At 38.7% G+C, this 21,005-nt stretch overlaps 2 protein-coding genes across 2 annotated transcripts in view; one reads left to right on the forward strand and one right to left on the reverse strand.

Moving 5' to 3' along the window:
• LOC107695505 (60S ribosomal protein L8) lies at positions 1 to 1,898 on the forward strand. Its single transcript, XM_016495449.1, has 5 exons — positions 1 to 146; positions 231 to 372; positions 457 to 675; positions 1,498 to 1,613; positions 1,704 to 1,898. The coding sequence occupies exons 1-5, from the start codon at positions 9 to 11 to the stop codon at positions 1,860 to 1,862; spliced, it is 774 nt and encodes a 257-aa protein (XP_016350935.1). The 5' UTR covers positions 1 to 8; the 3' UTR covers positions 1,863 to 1,898.
• Positions 1,899 to 4,599: 2,701 nt separating this feature from the next.
• The window catches only part of LOC107695456 (probable ubiquitin carboxyl-terminal hydrolase FAF-X), a gene marked incomplete at its 5' end in the record, with an annotated part of 24,743 nt that continues 8,337 nt past the window's right edge, over positions 4,600 to 21,005 (reverse strand). Inside the window, 25 exons of the mRNA XM_016495358.1 lie at positions 4,600 to 4,991; positions 8,179 to 8,274; positions 9,098 to 9,205; positions 9,861 to 10,073; positions 10,165 to 10,321; positions 10,565 to 10,653; positions 11,669 to 11,889; positions 12,301 to 12,486; positions 12,577 to 12,706; positions 12,804 to 13,029; positions 13,114 to 13,237; positions 13,919 to 14,480; positions 14,576 to 14,779; positions 14,870 to 15,011; positions 15,106 to 15,279; positions 15,377 to 15,567; positions 16,243 to 16,463; positions 16,600 to 16,807; positions 16,946 to 17,092; positions 17,189 to 17,335; positions 17,447 to 17,555; positions 17,877 to 18,043; positions 18,151 to 18,288; positions 18,534 to 18,659; positions 19,940 to 20,218. Coding sequence (XP_016350844.1) covers positions 4,854 to 4,991; positions 8,179 to 8,274; positions 9,098 to 9,205; positions 9,861 to 10,073; positions 10,165 to 10,321; positions 10,565 to 10,653; positions 11,669 to 11,889; positions 12,301 to 12,486; positions 12,577 to 12,706; positions 12,804 to 13,029; positions 13,114 to 13,237; positions 13,919 to 14,480; positions 14,576 to 14,779; positions 14,870 to 15,011; positions 15,106 to 15,279; positions 15,377 to 15,567; positions 16,243 to 16,463; positions 16,600 to 16,807; positions 16,946 to 17,092; positions 17,189 to 17,335; positions 17,447 to 17,555; positions 17,877 to 18,043; positions 18,151 to 18,288; positions 18,534 to 18,659; positions 19,940 to 20,218 — 4,503 coding nt within the window. The remainder of the gene's footprint in view (positions 4,992 to 8,178; positions 8,275 to 9,097; positions 9,206 to 9,860; positions 10,074 to 10,164; positions 10,322 to 10,564; positions 10,654 to 11,668; positions 11,890 to 12,300; positions 12,487 to 12,576; positions 12,707 to 12,803; positions 13,030 to 13,113; positions 13,238 to 13,918; positions 14,481 to 14,575; positions 14,780 to 14,869; positions 15,012 to 15,105; positions 15,280 to 15,376; positions 15,568 to 16,242; positions 16,464 to 16,599; positions 16,808 to 16,945; positions 17,093 to 17,188; positions 17,336 to 17,446; positions 17,556 to 17,876; positions 18,044 to 18,150; positions 18,289 to 18,533; positions 18,660 to 19,939; positions 20,219 to 21,005) is intronic.

The raw sequence follows: 21,005 nt of genomic DNA on the forward strand, positions 1-21,005 counted from the left end.
AGGCCACAATGGGACGTGTGATCAGGGGACAGAGAAAAGGTGCGGGCTCCGTCTTCAAAGCCCATGTCAAGCACAGAAAAGGTGCTGCTAAACTCCGTCATATTGACTTTGCTGAACGCCATGGCTACATCAAGGGGATTGTGAAGGTAAAATTGGGGATTAAATGACATCTTGGAAAGGTCAGTTGTCATCTAAAGTTGGAAATAACAAAAAACTGCTTTTTCCTCTAGGACATCATTCACGACCCTGGCCGTGGAGCTCCCTTGGCTAAGGTGATGTTTCGTGACCCATACCGCTTCAAGAAGAGGACAGAACTATTCATTGCAGCTGAAGGCATCCACACTGGCCAGTTCATCTACTGTGGCAAGAAAGGTAATGCATTTCAAGTTGAGAATTGGTCAAACAAACATCCAGTCTTATGTGCACATGCTGATGAAAGTGATTGGACCGTTATAGCCCAGCTGAACATTGGCAATGTGCTCCCCGTTGGCACCATGCCTGAGGGTACCATTGTCTGCTGTCTGGAGGAGAAGCCCGGAGATAGAGGCAAACTCGCTCGTGCGTCCGGAAACTACGCCACAGTCATCTCCCATAACCCTGAGACCAAGAAATCCAGAGTCAAGCTTCCATCTGGATCCAAAAAGGTCATCTCTTCTGCAAACAGAGCTGTCGTTGGTAAGCAAACATGGTTTTAGTTAATATCGAGAAGTTTTGGTTAATAACCTATTGTGTTCCTTGCGTTGCATGGTTATTAATTAGGTTTTGGATTGATTTTCATTTTGTAAAATCCTTGGGCCAACCCTCTACATTGCGAGTAAATCACTCACATATGTGACTAAATCTTCACTCTGGGCAATTAAATTATGTCTAATATTAGCCAATGGCTAATCAATTCTCAGAGTTTACTCGCCAGTGTGTGAGTTGGATGCTGAGTATATGATTAGCACAGATATATTTTCACTCACAGAACACTGACTGAGCGCTTCAGTAGTATAGTAGGCTATAGCATAGTATTTCAGTCTGGCGAGTAAACAAAAAAATTTACTAGCCAATGGCGATTCAATTGCCAAGGTGTCCGTTGAGGGTTGTTGGGCGTTTGTTTTTCCTTATCTTTCATAAAATAACATTTTTTTTTGTGGTGCTTGCCACTGAATCTGTCCATTGAAATATGTTGTGTGACCATGGGAATTTATAGTTTGAGTATATAATTTGAATGTATTTTATAGCACAGGGTTTTTCAAACTCGAATGGGTTTGTAACTTGAAGAGCTAATAATCACAAAAATGTTCAATTGAATTTTTTTAATTATGAAAAAAATAAGAACAAAGTGAAAAAATGACAAAAAAGATGTTACATTTTTAAAATATGTACTTTAAATCAAAGAGGCTTGACTGACAATGTTTGGGAGTCTGTGCTATAGCAAATGCTTAAGGGGTAGTTGTGTGTTCAATTTTGAAGTCTTTAATGTAAACTGAAGTCTGTTGTCACTTATTAAAGGTGTTGTTGCTGGTGGTGGTCGTATTGACAAACCCATCCTGAAGGCAGGACGTGCGTACCACAAGTACAAGGCCAAGAGGAACTGCTGGCCTCGTGTCCGTGGTGTGGCTATGAACGTAAGCAAACTTCATTACAGGTTATTTCCGATTCTGAATAGTTGTCTAAATGCTGGTTTTAAATCTGACCTGTGCTGTTTGCTTCTCCAGCCTGTTGAGCATCCCTTCGGTGGTGGTAACCATCAGCATATTGGCAAGCCCTCAACAATCAGGAGGGACGCGCCCGCTGGACGCAAGGTTGGTCTCATTGCTGCCCGTCGCACTGGCAGACTGCGTGGAACAAAGACCGTCCAGGACAAGGAAAACTAATGTGTATCTTCATAATAAAATGTCCAAACAAAGTCATTTACCTCTTGACGTCTTTATCAGTTATTACTGTTTCTATACTAACACCATCCAGAAGTTTAGTCATATTACAAAAAAGAAAATGCATGTTAGAATGGCATATAGGATTGCAATTTTACCCTTGTTAAATGTTAAACCCTTGTTATAAGTGAACCTTTTTTTTCTTGTTAAAGTGGAAGTGATAAGTTTATATTTCAAATTCTACAGTTCCAACATGGTAAATTAGTATGGGGCTGTGGTTTTTTGATTAGCTCCAGGGTTACCTCATGTATAAAGACTTCCTACTGTCAGGAAAGACCTAAAAATATTGTAACTTTATAGTTGTATACAGACCTGAAGGGTCATTTAAAATATGTAGTGAATATTATATCAAATTATTGTAGTCATACTGAGATCAACTAGAAACACGTTTTTAAAAAAACAATTCTAAATCTTTTAAAATCATTCTCGCCTGTAATCACGAGTTACAAAAATATGTTGTAACATTAAATCAAGGGTATGGAAAATTACAGAATCACCCACTGGTCTTGTAGATGACATGAGACATAAATTTAAGAGTATATAGCTAATAATGACAAGAACTTCAATTGTATTTATAAATAAAAGTTGTAACTACTTTCTACGAGTCATATCCATGTTTGGGCACCAAGACAAATTTCCAGTGTCGTTTCTTCAACCAGAATCACTTCACTGCCTGCTGAAAAAGAAAAAAAAAGTTCTCACCCTACATATTTTTTAGATTGGCCTTATGGGTGTCATTTAGGCTGGTTAAGAATGGCAGGTGAACTATGCAACCTATCCAACAGGAAGAACAATTAAGTGTTCTCAGGAATCTGTTGAAGTATTTGCCTCGCCTTGAACTTAAATGTGATTAGATATTAAATTCCAAGAGATGTACAGGTTTAAGCAAAAACCCTACATAATTCAGCCTACAGTAGTATTACCATGTGGGTTTAATGGATTGCTCGGTCTCTTCTGATCAGACTGAAAATTAAAAACCACTTAAAGTGGATTGTTTTGGAATAGCAGTCCAAACTGGTTTAAAACAAGCTTAAGCTAATTCTTTTCAACTAAAAAAAACAACACTCAGGTTTATAAGCATGTTATAGCAATTTCATAGAAATACTCCCATTCTCCTAGGTGACCTGAAATATAAGTGTTTTCTTATTTGTCAGCAATATTCTATGGAAAAATCTTAATACCGGATACACCAACACACATGGTTGCAAGCACATTTTTGGTTTTTGTGCCAATAGAGCTATGCACTCTACAGTGAATATAATGTACTTGAAACAATCAATACATAAAAACATCTGGCAGCTTTGAATCTTCACAATAACAGACAGACATTTTCCAGATTTCTTTTCTTTATTCTTGAAGGGCACAATGCTTTTCTCTAATAGTTCTGTGCACAAAAAGGTGAAAGTCAACATTGTGACTGTGGCTTCAGAATTCAACGTCACATCATGGCCAAAACAAAAGTCGGCAAAAAACAGGGCGAAGAACTCTGTACAATCAATAATCTTTAAAAATAACACAAGGACAAAAATGTTCCTCTTAAATCAAATTCTATTTTTCCTTTTAGTGAAATACAACAAAATAAATTCTATAAAATTAAACGGCAAAATATTTAAATATATGATGGGCAGAATATTTTCACTTGCAGGAGTATTTTGTATTTTTCCAACAAAACTCGAGAAGAAAAAAAAAGCATTCAAGTTACCAATAAAATACATACAGTATCTACTGATGTTTACTCCTTTAATCCAAGAGACTTTACTAACTGAAGTTGCAACATGACTAACCAGCAGTTATTTTATGGTACAACCCCGCTTTTACGTTCGCTCTCCTTAAATGAAGAGTCCCCAAACAGCCTCTTTTCGAGTACACGAATGTGAACAGGGATCATGAAGTCAGGCGATCGACCAAACTGCCAGGAGGTCATTTGTCTGACGCAAGTCAAGACAAATGAGCAAAACGCATTGTCCACTAATGTTCCAGACATCCTGCCATGAACTGTTGCATATCTTTTCTCTTTCTAAAATTCCTATCATCAAAACCTAAGCATTTATCCCATCAAAAAAAGCGACAGCCAAATATTTATCGGAGGAAATGTGTGCAATTGTAAAGCCACTTCTTGCATTGCTTCAAAAACATCAAATCTAGAAGAGCATATGGAGTAGGAGACCAAAAAGAGGGCTCTTCTGAATCGCTGTGGAGGAAGAAATCGCAGAATTGCCCTTCGGCTATACTGGTTTGATGTGAAGCCATGCTAAGATGTTACAGCGTGTCAGTTGGAGCTTTCAAATTGTTGAATTATTACCAGAAAAAGAAAAAAGGCAATAGGAATTTCCAGAATAAAGTTGCATCACCCCATTCACATCAACTAAACATCAAGATCATCACCCAATCGTCCCATCGTTTACAAACTATGGCTAACTCTTGCTCACGAGGTGCCATAGCCAGTTAAGCTTCGACATGAATATAATGTATGATCAAAAGCAGAATGACCCAAATGGCCCAAACCTTACTACTGAGCATAGGGTAAAACAGGGATTTTTTTTTTTTGTCTTTCACCGTTGTGTATTTGCATCTTTTTTTGTGGTTTTTCCATTTTCATAAATCTGCAGTCTCCCAACAGCAATCACACACGCGGTTGCTTTTGAACAGTCAAAACATTAACACAGTATGTACACCTCTGTCATGAGACAAGTGCGACAGGCCCGTTTTATTATTACAAACAATATGCACAGTCCACTGCAAGTTACACTTTTGACAGTTAATACTGTCGAGCAGACGGTGAAGAGACTCTCCACTCCAGAGTTAGAAATTGAGGGAAGCTTAATGTTCTGGTTACACGGGCTCTGGAGTAGATCAGCATGGTGGGGCCTGGCCTTGCTCTGGATTCGAGTATCTCGCTGGAGAACTCCGATGGAGGACAGTGTGACAACATTGTTAGTCTTTAGTCTGACTGGGCGGCACCTCCTCAGGGGGCTCCCAGTTCTCTTGTGCTCGTGGGCCTGGACGCTGAGGGTTGTTGACGTGCTGTGCTGCGGGGCCAGTGTACGGCTGCATATGCGGGAGGTTATTCTGCTGAAAAGACAAGAACAATCAAATGATTACATGACAACCACAAAATACATATGCTTTACTCAGATTTGTAGATGCCATTATATAACAACTGACACTTATTTAAAAGGTGACTTGTGTAACAGATTCAGAGCATTTAAAGTTAGTGGAAAAAAAGATGTTCATTCACAAACAAAAAAAAAGGGGGAGCAAATACTCCCAAACTGGAGTAAATATGAAAGCCATTATTCGGCAAAAACAGGTAAAATAAGACACATAAATGAATCCAAATAAACTGCTATTTTAAAAAAATCTTTTTTATTTTTGAAAAACACTTTTATTTAGCAGGGATCCAATAAATCAATCAAACCTGAAATAAATTGTACATAAATTAGGGCTGTCGATTTAATGTGTTAATATAATTAGTTACGGAAAACAAAATAACATGTTAAAATGAATGCAATGAACATACCCGCCCAATGTACGTTATTTTACATTTCATAAACCTGCAGAGACGTCTGTTCTCGTGGTACTTTGTCATACACCGATTGGTCTGTGCAGCACCACTGACCAAGTCAAACACACCTATCCACCTTATTTTTCCCCGTAAGAGCGGGTGTGGCCATTTGTAAATTTAATGTGCAAGGCTTCCAGTGTCATTCGCTTCCAGCTATTTTTAGCTGTACAAAACAGCTAATTTTGCTGCTTGATATTGCAAAACTAGTGTGTCTTACCATGTTATTTTAATGTTTAATCTTAATTACAAACACACTGGTTTGTAGTGCAAACAGTTTTACCGTTTACTGCATTCACAGAAAACTGCTTACTTCCACGTTTAAAAATAAGGTGGATACAGTTGATTGGTGACGAACATGATACAAGGCGTGATGTAGCCAATAAAATGCAGTTACATTGGGTATACAAATTTTGTTGCTTAGCAGCCTGAAATGAAGATGGACACAGTTTGTGTTTTATCCAGTTGTGGAAAAGTTATGGACAGGCACAAGTCAGGAGATGGATACAAAAAAGTGAAAGGCTTTATAAATGCCTAGAAGCACAGTGAAGTCTATTATTAAGAAGTGGAAGGTATTTGGTACAACACAGACCCTCCCTAGATCAGGACATCGCTCCAAACTGGATGAAAGAGCCCAGAGGAAACTGGTCAGAGAGGCTACCAAGAGGTCTACAGCAAAGGCCTCCACAAACGGTCAACATCAAATTTAACTGAACTTGAGCAGTTCTGCAAAGAAGAATGAGCAAATATCGCAAAGTCTAGATGTGCAAAGTTAGTAGAGACAGAGACGTACCCCAACAGACTAAAGGCTGCAATTAAAGCAAAAGGTGATTCAACAAAATACTGACACAAGGAGATAGTCCTTTTTCCAACTCAGTGATTGTTTTTTTTTTTTTGACATGTTGGTGTTATATCTTTCACTTGGATGTTATAAGATGCACTGAGTAAATACAGCCTGACAAAACAAAAACTGTCGGTCTTCAGTTCAGGCTGCAAAGCAACAAAATGTGATTATTTTAAAGGGGGTGATTATTTTCTATACCCACTGTATATGCCCCTAAAATTGAAGAGATTGGGGGAAAAACACCCCCGTATGAGATTGTCTTAGTTTCATCAAATGATATAGTTAAGCAATATCACGAGCAACGAGTACCATATCACACGAGTGCGGTTTTTGTCCCAAATAGGTCCAGTGCAAATGTGATTTGATACGACAGTTCAATAAGAACTTAATATGGTGTTCTATTTTAGACAATATTGTCCGTTTTGCCAATGCAAATATTACCTATTAAAGCCACAACAGAACTGTTGTGCATCTCAGAGTTTTAAACGAATCGGGTGAACCAATGATTCAATGACTTATTCATAAAGAGAGCCATTTAATTCCTGAATAAGTCGTTTCAACAAACCAAACGAATTATTGAATGACTCAATGACTTAAGACATTTACTGCCACCTATCACCAGTTTTATTTTCTTATTTAGATCATTTCATTAAAAATAATATCACATTTGCATAAAGAATTCTGAAAATAAAAAGACCCCATATTAAATAACTAAAGGGATAGTTCACCCAAAAATTTGATATCTTTAAAGCTTTAAATTTTCTAAAAGATTTTGAAAGCTTTAGGCTGCATTTACACTGCAAGTCTTAATGCACAGATCCGATCTTTTGACCCGTCTGTTTACATTCACTTTAGACACAACTGGTATCAGATATCTGTGTTTACATAATTACCGCCCAAAATGATGTCAACGATCGCTTTACTATGCACATGGTAGACCCTCAGGTTTTGAATGACCTTGGTTTTAAAATGTATATAAAACACGTCAAGTGGCCATTATTATTTGCCAGCATGGACAACAGCTGTCATGGATGTTTTGCAGCACAAAATCTGACTGAACGGATAAATAACGGTAATTTTCATTTGTTAGGCTATTTTATCTACAGCTTGTTAGAGGTGGAATTCTTTAGTGAAAAAGTAGCACCAAGATGATATTTAAACGAATTTGAATGAATTAACGAGAGAGAGAGAGAGAGAGAGAGAGAGAGAGAGCTTGCGAACAAGTGAAAGTTATCACGTCATTGCTAAGAAATATAATGTAGATTTAGCAAAGCTGTTGTATTTATAAAATTCACGGGGCATGGGTTGAAAACCAGCTCCTGAACGTGCAATTTCTTACCTAGCCTACATAATGTTTCCATCTAAATAAAATGCGAGCGCATGCACATCTGGCAAACGCATTGGGAGTTCTGCGGGGATTCGGATGTGTGCATTTAGACGTAGGTCAGATGTCCAGATATCGGATATGTATCAGATTAAAATCCACATTTGGAAGTGGCTCAGATCGGATGCGAAAAAAATCAGATCTTGTGCAGATTTTTGTTTACGTGTGCGCAACACATTCCGATCTGTGTCCGATGCGAGCACAAAAATCAGATTTTTTTGTGCCAGTGTAAATGCAGCCTTAAAATCCTTGGCCTTCAAATATCAATTTACCAAATCAACAACAAACTTAAATCATGAGGGGCTTTGAATGCCTTTTTAATGTGAGGTCCCAGTACAACCAGAGCATGGGTTTGCAGTGAAGAAAGCTTATGAAACTCTTCAGAATGGTACTTCTAATTCACAAATACATTATATGGTTTAAGAGAGGTTGAGTAGTATGAGGCTTGTGTGACTGTGAAGCTCAGTACCTGTTGAAACTTTGTGCCCGGAGAGTGAGGGTATAGAGCAGTGTCCTCTGGAGGAGAAGTGTCCCGCTCATCAAGGGCCTCCTGCTCATCAGGCTCCTAAAACCACCATCAAAAATAATGTTGAGTGCTAGATATACAATTAAATATAAAGCTGTTTGCTTAATACTAACTAAACCAGGGATGTGTGTGAACAATGTCCTCCATAAAGAGTCCTTTTCAATATAAAACCCATTAAACATACAAAGTCAATACAACAGGAAAGCTCAAGGCTTTATAGGTTTGATTTAGACGAACAAGGCAAATTACTTAGGGGACTTTAAGACAGTGAAATCCACTGACAGATGAGGGAACACCATAAATGGACACCACATCTACCACACACTCTTATACTTCAATTTGACAAACTTTTCCAAACTAAAGGAAGCTTCTGATGACAGACAGGAAATTGCCCATGGATTAATTGATTAGTGTGGTGACTTATGCTAAACACTTCCTCCTGAACATTGTGTTCTTCCTCAGAAAAAGTTAATCATCAGAATGGAATATAAAACTAACACCACTTCCAAATTTGCAGTCACACAAATGCTTCTCAGAAGTGCAGGAGGTTTTCAGATCAGATGACCAGAACAAGTCACATTCCCAAAATAATAACTGACTCAAAACACCACACAAAATTACCTCCAACTCATCTGTACACTATAGCCAAGGCTTAGAGTTTTCGATCACTTAGTTACCACATTAAGACTTATAATTGCGTAGAAAGAAACCGTTTGGACACACGGAGATGATGACGAAATAACAGTTGATTTATAGTTGTTTTTGAGGGAGGTGGAAGATGGTTCTGCCTACATAACACCCTGTGAACACCAAAAAGAGTTACGCAGATGGCAACAGTGTGGCCGGGCCATACGAGTCTTACGGTGTGCTGTTGTTGACCTGTCACTTCCCCTGGCAAAAGTTGCTGTGTTGAGGACGGATTCCGGCCAGCGTCCTCTTCAGATACCCCCTCGTGCTTCGTTAAGTGACACTATTTTGAAACGGCAGTTAATATTGCATACTGTTTCAACAAATTATGCATCTATGGCTGCATACATTTAACATTTGTGGAAATCTGCTATTGATTAAAGCAAGCGATTTATTCCTGCAAATTAATAGAAATAGCTTTAAAAAAAAAAAACATCTATGGCATGAAATCAAGCGTAAATATAATTAAACTTACATTTGTGCAAATATCAACAGCATTTATAATTGCGTTGCGTTATGAAAATGAAAACCTGGAAATAAAAAGTCGAAAACTCAAAGCCCTACCTATAGATAAACGTGGCTATTTAGCACACTAAACACTTCTAGATTCTTCAAAAATGCTTTCCAAAAGTTAAACATTTGATGTGTGTGCCTGCCCATCATACAGTCATGGTGTGAGATTTCAGTGCAGATTTTGAAAAGAAAAAAAATAAATAAGAAAAGATTGAATAAAGCGTTTCTCTACATTAAACCAACATGTTCAGTATTTACTGAAGGGGTTCTATAAAAAAGCAACCATGCAAAAATGTAAATACAAATGCAATTATTAAAAAGTCTCAACTAATGGGCAGAAGCACACATACATGATTGGACTTTTTAAACTAAACATATCGGCACTAATGTTGCAGACAAAAAGGGGTACGCATGATATCACATACCTCTTCTGGGCACAACTCACAGGCCTTGGCTAAAGTCATACGGGCACTGTGTGAGCGCTCCAGAAAGTATCCATTAGAAGTCTCATTGCTCTGGACAGGAGGGGACCAGTTATTATAAGTGTACTGGGTATTGCCAGTGTACGGTCTACGTTCCAGCTCGTCACCGAGCCACTCCACTGCCCAGGTCCACTTCCTCTTTAAATCGCCATTACTCTGGAAAAAGTAAATCAATCAGTTTTTGTATATTAAAAACAACAAACCCATTCACATGCAAAGCCTTTCATTCTTAAGCTGACATTCTCACCTGGAGAATCTGACAGGCCACTGAGCAGTTGCTGAAAAGAGCCACCATGCATTTGATACACTGATAAGCTCTCTTTTGGTAGTGATTTTTGGAGCGCTGAATGGTATCAAAAAGCCCATCACGATCATCAGGGATTCCCTTCAGCACATTGTGGATCCTAACAAACCATAAAAAAAAAAAAAGAGAGCAGAGCAGGACATCATTATGCAATCAGGAATTTAATTAATCTAAAAAGGAGGTCAAGAGGCCTAAATATTAAGGACTTCACTCCATGAACTAAATTGCAGTACTCAATTACCATTGTGCTCTTAAGAGTTTCAGGTTGTTCCAGGGTTTTTTCCTTGTAAGCTGGTTCACATAAAAGGCATTTGCTAAATATGAAGTGGAAAGATAGACTGACCTGTGAGTCTGCCATGAGTCTTCAATAAACAAGATCTGAAGGAGCAAGTCCAGGTAAGGCCTTAACTCATACGTGTATGAATATGCCACCTACACAAAAACACCAGCATTTAGAACCATCCTTAGACAATCAGAAAAAATAAATACTTATCAGAAACATGGCTAGATGATACAGCAAAATGTATATATTTAACATCAACCATGCCATGTATGTATGTATGCTTAAGAGCTCTGAATTCATGAACAGACCGTTTGTACTGATTCACAGACCTTTCAAACTCCAATAGCATTATGCTACTTCAGTTTAAATCAGATGCTATTAAAATAGTTGTCTAACTTCTCTCATTCTCACAATTTGCAAGAAAGGGAGATAGCAGAAAACTAGTGAATGGCCAAATAAAATGTGCATTATCACCACAAAATGTAATTGCAATATTCACAAATGTTGCTTAAAGCTGCAGTCCGTAAGTTTTGCCTCTTTGTCGCCATCTGTTTGAAAACCTGGAATTGCAGCTGTGTGCGGAATTATCTAGCTTGCGTGGGTTGCGAGTCGGCACGGCTCCAGCGCGGATGAATCTAATGTTCTGAGGAGTATGTGTGGCAGTCAGTCACTGCACCGGTGTGGATATTTACTGTACTTCGCAATCACAGATTCTAGCCTACGTCTTGGAATATGACCCAAATAAGAATTTTTACTGTATATTGCCATCTGAACAAGTAACAAGTCTGCCACGTTTGTTTTGACCAACTGAGGAAAAAAGCATTAACATAAATCTCGCTACCAATGGTGATTAAATCTAAAGATCGGTTAGCTCATATCACATCAACCCGTTCAAATTATTATTATTGTTATACTTTATTCTCAAATGATTTATGTTAACAACATCAGCATTGGTGACTTTGAGTATAGTGTGTATTAGCGTGTAGACTTCAATTTCTGCACAGTCTAATCTAACTGTCATACTCTTCGAATTTCATATTAAGAAATTCTTTTAACCCAAAAAGCAAATTTCGGATCATTTTTTACCAAAAAAAAAAAGTTACGGTCTGCAGCTTTAAATTGAAAATAGTCTTTTGAAAGACAAATGCTGGTGATCCTTCTCACCTGCCACAGTAGTTCACTCAGCACAGTGGAGGAAAACTGAGGGTTTTCCCAACAGCAGAATCTCAGCAGTTTGATAGTGTCCTCTGAGTTACTGCAGTCCTCGATAATCTTCTTCACATAACTGGTACGCACAAACAGGATGTCCACCACCACCTGCTGCAGAGGCATGATGGGTGCGGTGATGTTGGGGTCACCATATGGGTTTGGCAGGGGAGGGTTTCCTAAAAATGTCAACATGTGGAAATATCAGCTCATATCCTGGCTGGTGGTCTGGGAAGAAGTGGAGGGAAATTTTCTTTTTGCATGCAAATAATTAGTGTCAAAAGATCAAACTTCTAAAACATAATGGATGATGTTGAAACACTACGTATTTGAAGGTTGTATTGGCTTGACAAAAATAAATAAATAAATGAAAAGTGCTTCTCTGCTTGTTTCTCTGTAAATGCCCTCAGCTCCAAGCAATGCCAACCTGGCAGATGCCTGGAGATGGCTTTGTGTCAGTCAGGAAGTCCTGAGCAAGGATGAGCATCTTCATTGGGCAATGGGGATCAAAACTACATGTGAAATCCTACAGACCATTTTGTTGTGTATCAGAATACACACATTTAGCAGCAAGGTATAAAAACGCTCACCGTTGATTGAGGACTGCATACGTGACGTCACATCACAGCAGCGAACCAGCTGTGAGACGACAGTATAGAGCTTTCCGAGCTCAGCATACTGGTACTTAATAGGAGGGCCGGGGCCCTCATCCAAAGCCACAAGCATGAAGGTAGCTGGTACCCCGAGCTTCAACAGCTGTGTCTTCTCTGCCAAGCCTTAGAGAAGGAAATGGAGTGAGACAAGACAGCACTATTGCATGCAAGCCTGTACGGATGCAGACCTTAAGGGTGTCGAGTGGTTCTTACCAAGGTTGGCATACATGACGAAAAGGCTGAAGTACTGCTGCAGGTGACGGCCATGCTCAGACACTTCCCTTCTCAGCAGATTAAGTATGGCACGGAACAAGTGCTCACTCAAACTCAAATTATCACAGCCCTGAGACAAAAGGACAAATAATGTAAAATGTACAACAACCTATGGACTGAGTTCCAAATTCCCATGAATGAGGGAAGCCTAGATTGAAGAGATGTACCTGACTTGAAGGTCCAGGTGAGGCAATCGGTGAAGGGCAGGGTCCATCTTGCAGGGAGAAATGTGCAATAAATACAATGAGTTTGGAGAAGGCCCCTCGAACCTCTGCACTGGGACACTCAAGCAGGTACTCAGAGAAGCGGTTCGGATATGCAAAGAGGACGTTCTGTGCAAACCAGTAACGCACATTCTTACTGTGTCGTAGCAAGATGCACAGAGCATCATACCTGAAATAAAAGAAACATTGATAAACAAGGATCAACTAACTGTTGAAGGCAAACATGTGCCTGATAAACAAATCACATGCTTACCAATCACTAGCAGGGCCACGGACGATTTTCTTTGTGTGGAACCCAGTGCTGAAGAGAAATCTAGCAGCGAGCTGTATACTAATCATAGCCATTTCTTCTGCTTCAGGCAAAAGGTGGTCTTGACCTAAAAGCCACAAATAATCGTTAATGCTACAATAGCTTTCACCATCTCCTAGAATAGATTATTCTGCAGCAGCAACAACAGGAGTCTGATGTGTAATGAGGAAAAAGGAAATCCATTTCCCAAACACACACAGTTAGACATCAACAGCAACACTGATGAAGCTAAAAGTAGAAAAAAATAAAAATAAAATGTTTTCTGTAGGATCATGTGAGACTGAGGACTGCAGTAATGGCTGTTGAAATATCAGCTGTGACATCACAGAAATAAATTATACTTCATAGCATAACAGAAAAGTTTTAAAATTTCAATATTTCACAATATTCCTTAAATAAATCAAATAAATGCAGCCTTGGTAAACCGAAGACGACACTTTCAAAAAAATCTTACTAACCCCAAATTTTTGACATAAATATATAACTTTAGTTACATTCTCTCAAATTTTAGAAATAACCAAATATAACAATATTTTAATTTAATCTTAAGGTATTAATACAATTTATTTTTAATATCAGGTGAATATCAAGGATGTGGAGAAACTTTTCCCTCAATAAGATACAAGAAAGTCAAATTCTGCTTTTTATACATTTATCAAAGAAACAGATTGATAAAATTAATCACATGTTGCAGCCCTGATCCATCTACAACAGAGGAGAATAGAGCAAGGTCAATGGCTGGATTTACCTGGCGGTGAGTTCAAGTAGACACTGTTACAGGTCAGCAATTTCCTGATGAACTGGAAGTACTCCAAGCTGTACTGCATACGGTTGTGCATAAACTGCACATTTTGTTTGCGCACACTGCGTTCAATAGCAGAGGGCATCTTCACCTGGTAAGGTTTGCTGGTCACTGTCAGCTCAGTGATGTATTTAACTAGCTCGCTATCCTTGTCTAATGTGTCCATTCGCTCATAAAAGAGAATGTAGGCGTTCCACCAGCGCTTCTGTCGCCTATAGGACATGCGTTTCATCATGTGGTCGAAGACCTCGCCCATGTACTCTCCACCAAAGCACTGGTTCTTCATCTCCTCGTCATCATCCATCTTGCATTCAGTGACGTCACCATCGTCAAACTTGTACCAACGGTTCCTTTCTCCCTCACAACCACTGCCGTTCCTCTGAATGATGTAGGAGTAATAATGACCTCCACTAGCCTGGCCTGAGTGGACCAGAACTCCCACCAAACGATAGCGAGAGCTGCAGGGGGGTTCCGGCTCCGACGGCTCATTCTGCTGGATCACCTCCTGCTAAAGACAGTTTCAAAACTTCAGCTATAAAAATATTTCCAAATTACATTTATATGAATTAGACAACTTTAAGACCACCAAAGAAAGTGTAATACCTGGTTCTCTGGGTGCACATCAGACCCCTCCAGCTTAGCTACTCCAGCTACTGTATAGGGCTCCATGTCTAACTCCCGTGGGAACTCAAAGTAATCATTGAACTTGATGGCACACTCTCGTTCCCAGTCATAATCAAAGCGTTTCAGCTGGATGGCCAACACCGGAGGAAACTTCTTAATGAGTAAACGCTTCACTGTGTCCACCTGTCATGTAGACACCATCTTGAGCTTAATAGAGTCCTCTTAATTAACAACAAAAGACATCCTAAAGATAAATAAAAACAGAAAGCACACCTTCTTGTTGCATTTTTCACAGTGATAGGCATTTGCACCCTCGAGCAAGTCTCCTTTCACGTACTGCTCCATAGAATCAATTAGATTTTGATGGTTTCTGATATCTACATTCAACGTCGTAAACGATTCCTCACATTCATATCTGAAAAGACATTATGGAGTGTGTTACACTGGGACACAGATTTTCTAAGAATAAAAAATAAAAGAAAAAAATCAATATTAGATTTCCAATGTACCTGTGAGGACAGCCCTGACATATTTTCTGGTCAGCAAAAGAGCCACCCAGTACTTTGCTCAGCATGGCAGGGTGACCCAATGCTTTCAAAGACTCGTCTAGACTGTCTACCAGTGAGTTAAAGAACTCCAGGGCATCATGCTGTTCCCTCAGATTGACTGGTTCACCCCACAACCTGCAGAAAGAATAAAGAGGCCAGTTTAGAGAATTGTGCCTTGCTCAGTAGTCTTAAAAGAAAGGAGGATTACATAAAATAGAGAAGGTGAATTTACCGAAATTGCTTCCAGAATCCCCTAGGCACGTAATATTGCAACCTGGAGGCAGCCAAGTGTCCAAAAATGACCTGCAACTGCCGAAGAACCCCAATGTTGTAGTCCTTCCTGTCTTCCGACTTACTGAGAGAAGGTTTGTCTTCAAACTGGTGCTGATAACCAAACACCTCATCCCGTGGATCCACATTACTCTGCAAAATTAAACTTTTGTTAAAATGCCCTCAGCTCCAGGGAGTGCCCACATGGCATATACACTCCAGAGACGGCTAAATTTGTCAGTCACTTGGTACTGAGAAAGGATGACCGTCATCATCGAGCATGTACAACATCATTTAAATTTAAACGACATTAACGGACATCAGAAACTAAAAACACAACCTCTCTAGGAACAATCCATTATGTGTCCTTCCAGAACAACAAGTCCAAGAGTTGCAAGCACTCGCTGGGTTAATAAAGCACACACCTGAGCTTAATTATACTAGGAAATGAGAAGCCACACCCCTCCACCTGAGCTGTTCCCTAGGCATTCCTACTCCCATTCTTATTCACCATGATTGTGACAGATGCTAACAGCCCATTACAAATTTCCTTGCTTCAACATGCAATGCGCCAGTGTTACTGTTAACTAAAACTATTAAAAGTTCTTTTTGTTAATTGAAACAAAGCTGAAAATATATATATCTGAAAAACATAAATATTAGATGAAAAATCTGTCGTTTAAATGTTTAAGTATGTTTAAATGTTTAAGTACTAAGAATACTAAAACCAGAATTAAAGCTAAACAGAATTTAAAAATCAAATTTAATACTAAAACTATTAAAATAACACAGTCTGAGACTCCGGAAATTAACCATGTTAGGCAGTACCTCATTATCTTGCTTCTCGTCTCCAGACATATCATCATCCACATCGCTGCCCGTGCCTTCAATGGCCAGGATGCCATTCCTGATAGGAGGAATCATGTAGAGCTGCTGGATCACTGAGTTCATGTAGCAAGTCGCACCTGCATTTTTCAGACCCACAAACCCCTTAGTGGGCCTTGGGCCAACTGGCGGCAAATATTCCCATTCTGTAAGTGGTTCACAACCTAAAGGTACATAAAAAAAAACTGTTATAAAAAAACAACAACAACTAAATATTTATACATCATAAAAACTGATGGGGTTGAGTGCACTGTTTCTAGGAATCAGTATCTGCTACACTTCTAACATTATCACACACACCTAAATAGTACATATCAGTTAGTGTGTCCACAATCTGCTTGAGATTTCGCACACATCCGACAGCAAGTGCAACCAGCAGTTCAAAGCCGGCATTGATGGTGGCTGGGGTGCTACACACAGGTATGGCCTGCTCAGTGGGGAATTCTCCACTCTTCATATATTGCAGGTACACATTAGATGCTGGGAACAGGAAGTCATCCATTAACTCCTATACAGTGCATGGAAAACAAAGGAAGATCAATTAGTCTGATATGGCAATGCAGTGGCAAAAAAAAAAAAAAAAAAAGATTTTTCTTTTTTTTTGTTGTTGTTGTTGTAATTAAGCAAAAGTGGCCAATACGTTTACCTTGATAAGACTAGCGCCTCCTTTTTCACAGCCAATGTAGAACTTCTTCTCTGGGGTCTGGAATGCTAGTAGCTCTTTTGTGACACCAATATGACCTTCCAAAATTGTCTCCTCAACCCCAGGCTCTCCAGTCCTCTTCACTTCATCCTGGGGAAACAAAAAAAAAAAAAAAAGTCAAATTTTTCACACACTAAAGTTTACACCATTTTTATTCCAAAAAGAGGTTTAGGTAAACGAACATACCCGTATGCGCTTTAACCAGTCAATCTCATTGTTTAAGAGAACTTCTGCATTAGGAAGATTAATGTTGCTGTTATATGCATAGTTGAGTAAGTGCCTAAGAAGAGTGAAGTAATCAGCAGCATGCTTTGCCCGCTCTTTTGCAGTGCTCTGGAACACAAAAGGACAGGATAAATATGGCTACAAATAATGAGATGTTCCGAATTAACAACAACAAAAAAATGCCCAACTGTGTCCCAAAGAAATATACAAGACACTTACACCTAAAACTGTGAAGAGGAGGGTGATGAAGAAGAGAAGAGGCCTATGGCCCATACAACATCGGGTGGCCATGAGGAAGAACTGTTCTTGAGCCATTTGACGAACAGACCTAGAAACAAATAACAGTACGCATTGAATTAATTTCAAGTTCAAACATTCAATCCCTCAATAAGCACTGGTAAACTTTAGGACCATACTGTAATTTTACATGGTTTTAATGTTTAAATAATTTACACAACATTTAAACAATAAATTAAATATACAATTAAATATTAATTTCAGAAACTGAATAAAAAAAACATTTCTGAAAGTCTGGTGTAACTTTATATAAAAATACTTAAAACAAAGCATATTCATTTTATTGAAAATTACAAAGTTCAAAAGCAACAGCATAACAGGAATAACAGTACTCTATTTTATGATAACTCACTTGCTCTGGCAGTGCAGCAGCAGATCTATAATGAAGGTCTGCCAGGCCTTTTCTTTGCTAAGTGCATCTAGTGCAGTGGGCATAAGGGCGAAACACAGGGTCATGACCTCCAGAGCTTCACAGCACACCTGCTCATCTTCTGTATCCGGCTCATTGCCAGCATTTGTCTGCAGGAGATCACACATTACAGGCATAAATACGGAGTCTGATAATACTGAATCTGATTCTAATGAATCACATATAGGGTTTTTTCAATATAGCTAAGAGCTAGCACCTTCTCGTAGATCTTGCTGATCTCCTCATTAGAACTGAAGACGTGCTGAACAGAGCCACAGCCAGAAGCCCAGACTATCTTCTGAACCGCTCGAATGACACAGATATCTGGGATGTACTTAGAGGCCTGGAAGAAGTTCTGGGTACAGGAAGAGAAGGACAAACTAAGAAAACTGAGCCTGAAACATGAGGTGTTTCCTCAGTTATTTCCTTTGCACAACTTTTTTATTACACACAAAGCAAAAAAAGAGGTTTCAACAAAACACTTTTGATCATAAAATACATTACAGACATTTTTATTCAAGGTAGCCGAGGACATTTATTCGAACAATGCAAACAAACCAGTTTCTGTAGGTGATAATTGTGTGGTGTTGTATAACATACCTCATCTGAGATCTGTTGGGCGAGGCGGATGGCCACGTTCCGCAGCATGCACTCGGCGGAGGGGTTGGGAATATTCTGCAAGGCGTTCTGTAGCACTAGAGCCTGGTCATGTGTGGTCTGGTTGATCTATGAATGAATTAGAAAAAAAAAAAAGTGTTCTCTTGCAGATTCATGCTAGGTCTCTAATGCACGTTTATCACTTTCAGTCTCTTTTTTGCAGTTTATTTCACCGGGATAAATTTTTTCAGGAGTCTTTGATGAATAGAAAGTTCAAAAGAACAGCATTTATTTTAAATAGAAATCTTTTGTAACAAATGTCTTTACTGTCATTTTTTATCAATTGAATGCATTCCAGCTAAATAAAAGTATTAATTCCTTTAAAAAAGATTTACTGAGCCCAAAATTTTGAACAGTAGTGTATACACATGAAGTTGATCACAATGTGTATTGTTAAGTGAGTTAGATACACTAATGCGGTTTCAAAGGTATAAACATAACACTTTGGTTTAACAACCCTGTCTGTGCAAAGTTAGAATCTGCGAAGCACTGTTTAAATGCAGCAAACTCTACCCAACATCGGTAAAAACTTCAAATCATGTTTTTTTTAACGGAAACATTCAGTGCTTAAACAAAATATATGAGCTTCACATTTCAGCTTGTGATGCAGTCAAAATCATGGTCAGTGTTAATTTCCAACCCTAGTAGTCATAAATATTGTTCCACGACATGCATAGAAACATAATAAAATAGTCAAATAAAGAGAAAATTGCATAATCAAAGTACATATAACTTTCCCCTTTTTCATGGTTATTACTCCCTCATGTAAATGCTTCTGGAGTCTGTGTGAGTGTTTCCTCACAAGACACTGTACACCCTTGACATTTGTGGAGCTGCATAGGGAAAGCCAGCCTGTTTCTAATGATTGATGAATGTCAGGGAGGCTGAAAGGTTACAGTCTTAAACAGAAATGAAACTCTCAGTGCTAAACCTATAAAATCCACTCAGTAAAAAAAAACAAAAAAAAAACACTTCACTTACTTCCTTGCAGTTTTTCAAACAAAATTGTGTTTTTGCAGCAAGCAAACTTTACTGTCCCATCCCCCCATAATTGGTCCTAACTAAATACTAAGGCTGTGCCAAGTGCACTTTTATGAGATGCGGTACTGGACAGAAGTGTAAAGCTAAGCACACAAGTGAGCGCAGGTTCACTTTTTGTCCCCGAGACACCAAGTCTCTCTTTTATGCCTTTGCTTCAGTTTTAAAATCTCAATATGATATGGAAATGTATTAAATAAACTGAGGGTCTAAGCTTTGGTCATTTTCTGTAAAGTAAATTTCATTGAAGGTATTGTGCTTATACTTTTCCTTGAAAGGAACAGTTAGGAGCTTAAGCAAAGGCAACTTACAGGCGATACAGGGATAGTCCCCTCCACCACAGGCTGGCAGGCCTCCGCCACAGACTTCACATGGCCAAAGCCTACAGCTGTGAGCAGCAGTTTGGCTATTTTTAGTGTGTTGAGATAAGCTCCCCGCCGGGTCTCCATGTCAGCATTTGGCAGGAAGTTATTTCTGGTCAGCATGCTCAAAACCAGGGGCAGGCCACCACTCTTCAAGAAGTTGTACTGGAAGTCACTAGCATCCTCGCCCAACGTCCCACTGGCAGGCATGAGCAAGGCGTACACCACCTGAGACACATAGAAACACTGCGTATAGCAAAGACTGATGCCACACAGAAAAAAGCCTTTTGGGACAATGTACTGTACCCGTTTTTGCAAATTAAAGTAAAATATAAATATTAGATGAAAACAAATGAAAAAAAAAAAAACTCCTAAACTAAAACTAAAATAAACATGAAGCTAAATAAAAAAAAAAATATTTTTCTAATTTTATTTTAATCATATATTTTTAGTACTTTTAGTTTTTTTAGTGTAGTGTGTTTAACCGTTTGCTTCACATTTTGTCTTAATTGTATTACACTACTCACACTACTCAGTATATGTGTATGTATGTATATGTGTATATATATATAATACAATTAAAAAAAGAGTGAGTACACAAGAGCAATTCACAAACACAGGACCCTATAATAATGACTACCCAAATAATAATGACAACTACCCAGGAGGCCCATTGTTATAGCCTATTTTACATCTAGAAGGCCAGATATCCTTTGCACTGTATAATGCCAAGCTATCATACGATGTCCTTTTTCCAGGCCAAGTCTATTAGTCCTGACTTCCACCTTTGAGATTTAGAAATTAAGCAGTCTTTAAAAGCCATATCAATGTCATTATAATAGTGTATAACATGTAGACCTATAGACCTAAGAAGCCCTATATATATATATATATATATATTATAGTTGTTATTAATAGTGAATAAATCTAGCTTTTGAGACTATTATTTTGTGTTATTTAATTTGTCATTGGGGCGGGGGTGCCCTTTTTCAGTTTCAGCACATGCCCTTCCAAA

The sequence above is a fragment of the Sinocyclocheilus anshuiensis genome, unplaced genomic scaffold (genome assembly GCF_001515605.1).
Source record: "Sinocyclocheilus anshuiensis isolate Anshui unplaced genomic scaffold, SAMN03320099.WGS_v1.1 scaffold562, whole genome shotgun sequence".
NCBI classification, from domain to species: domain Eukaryota; kingdom Metazoa; phylum Chordata; class Actinopteri; order Cypriniformes; family Cyprinidae; genus Sinocyclocheilus; species Sinocyclocheilus anshuiensis.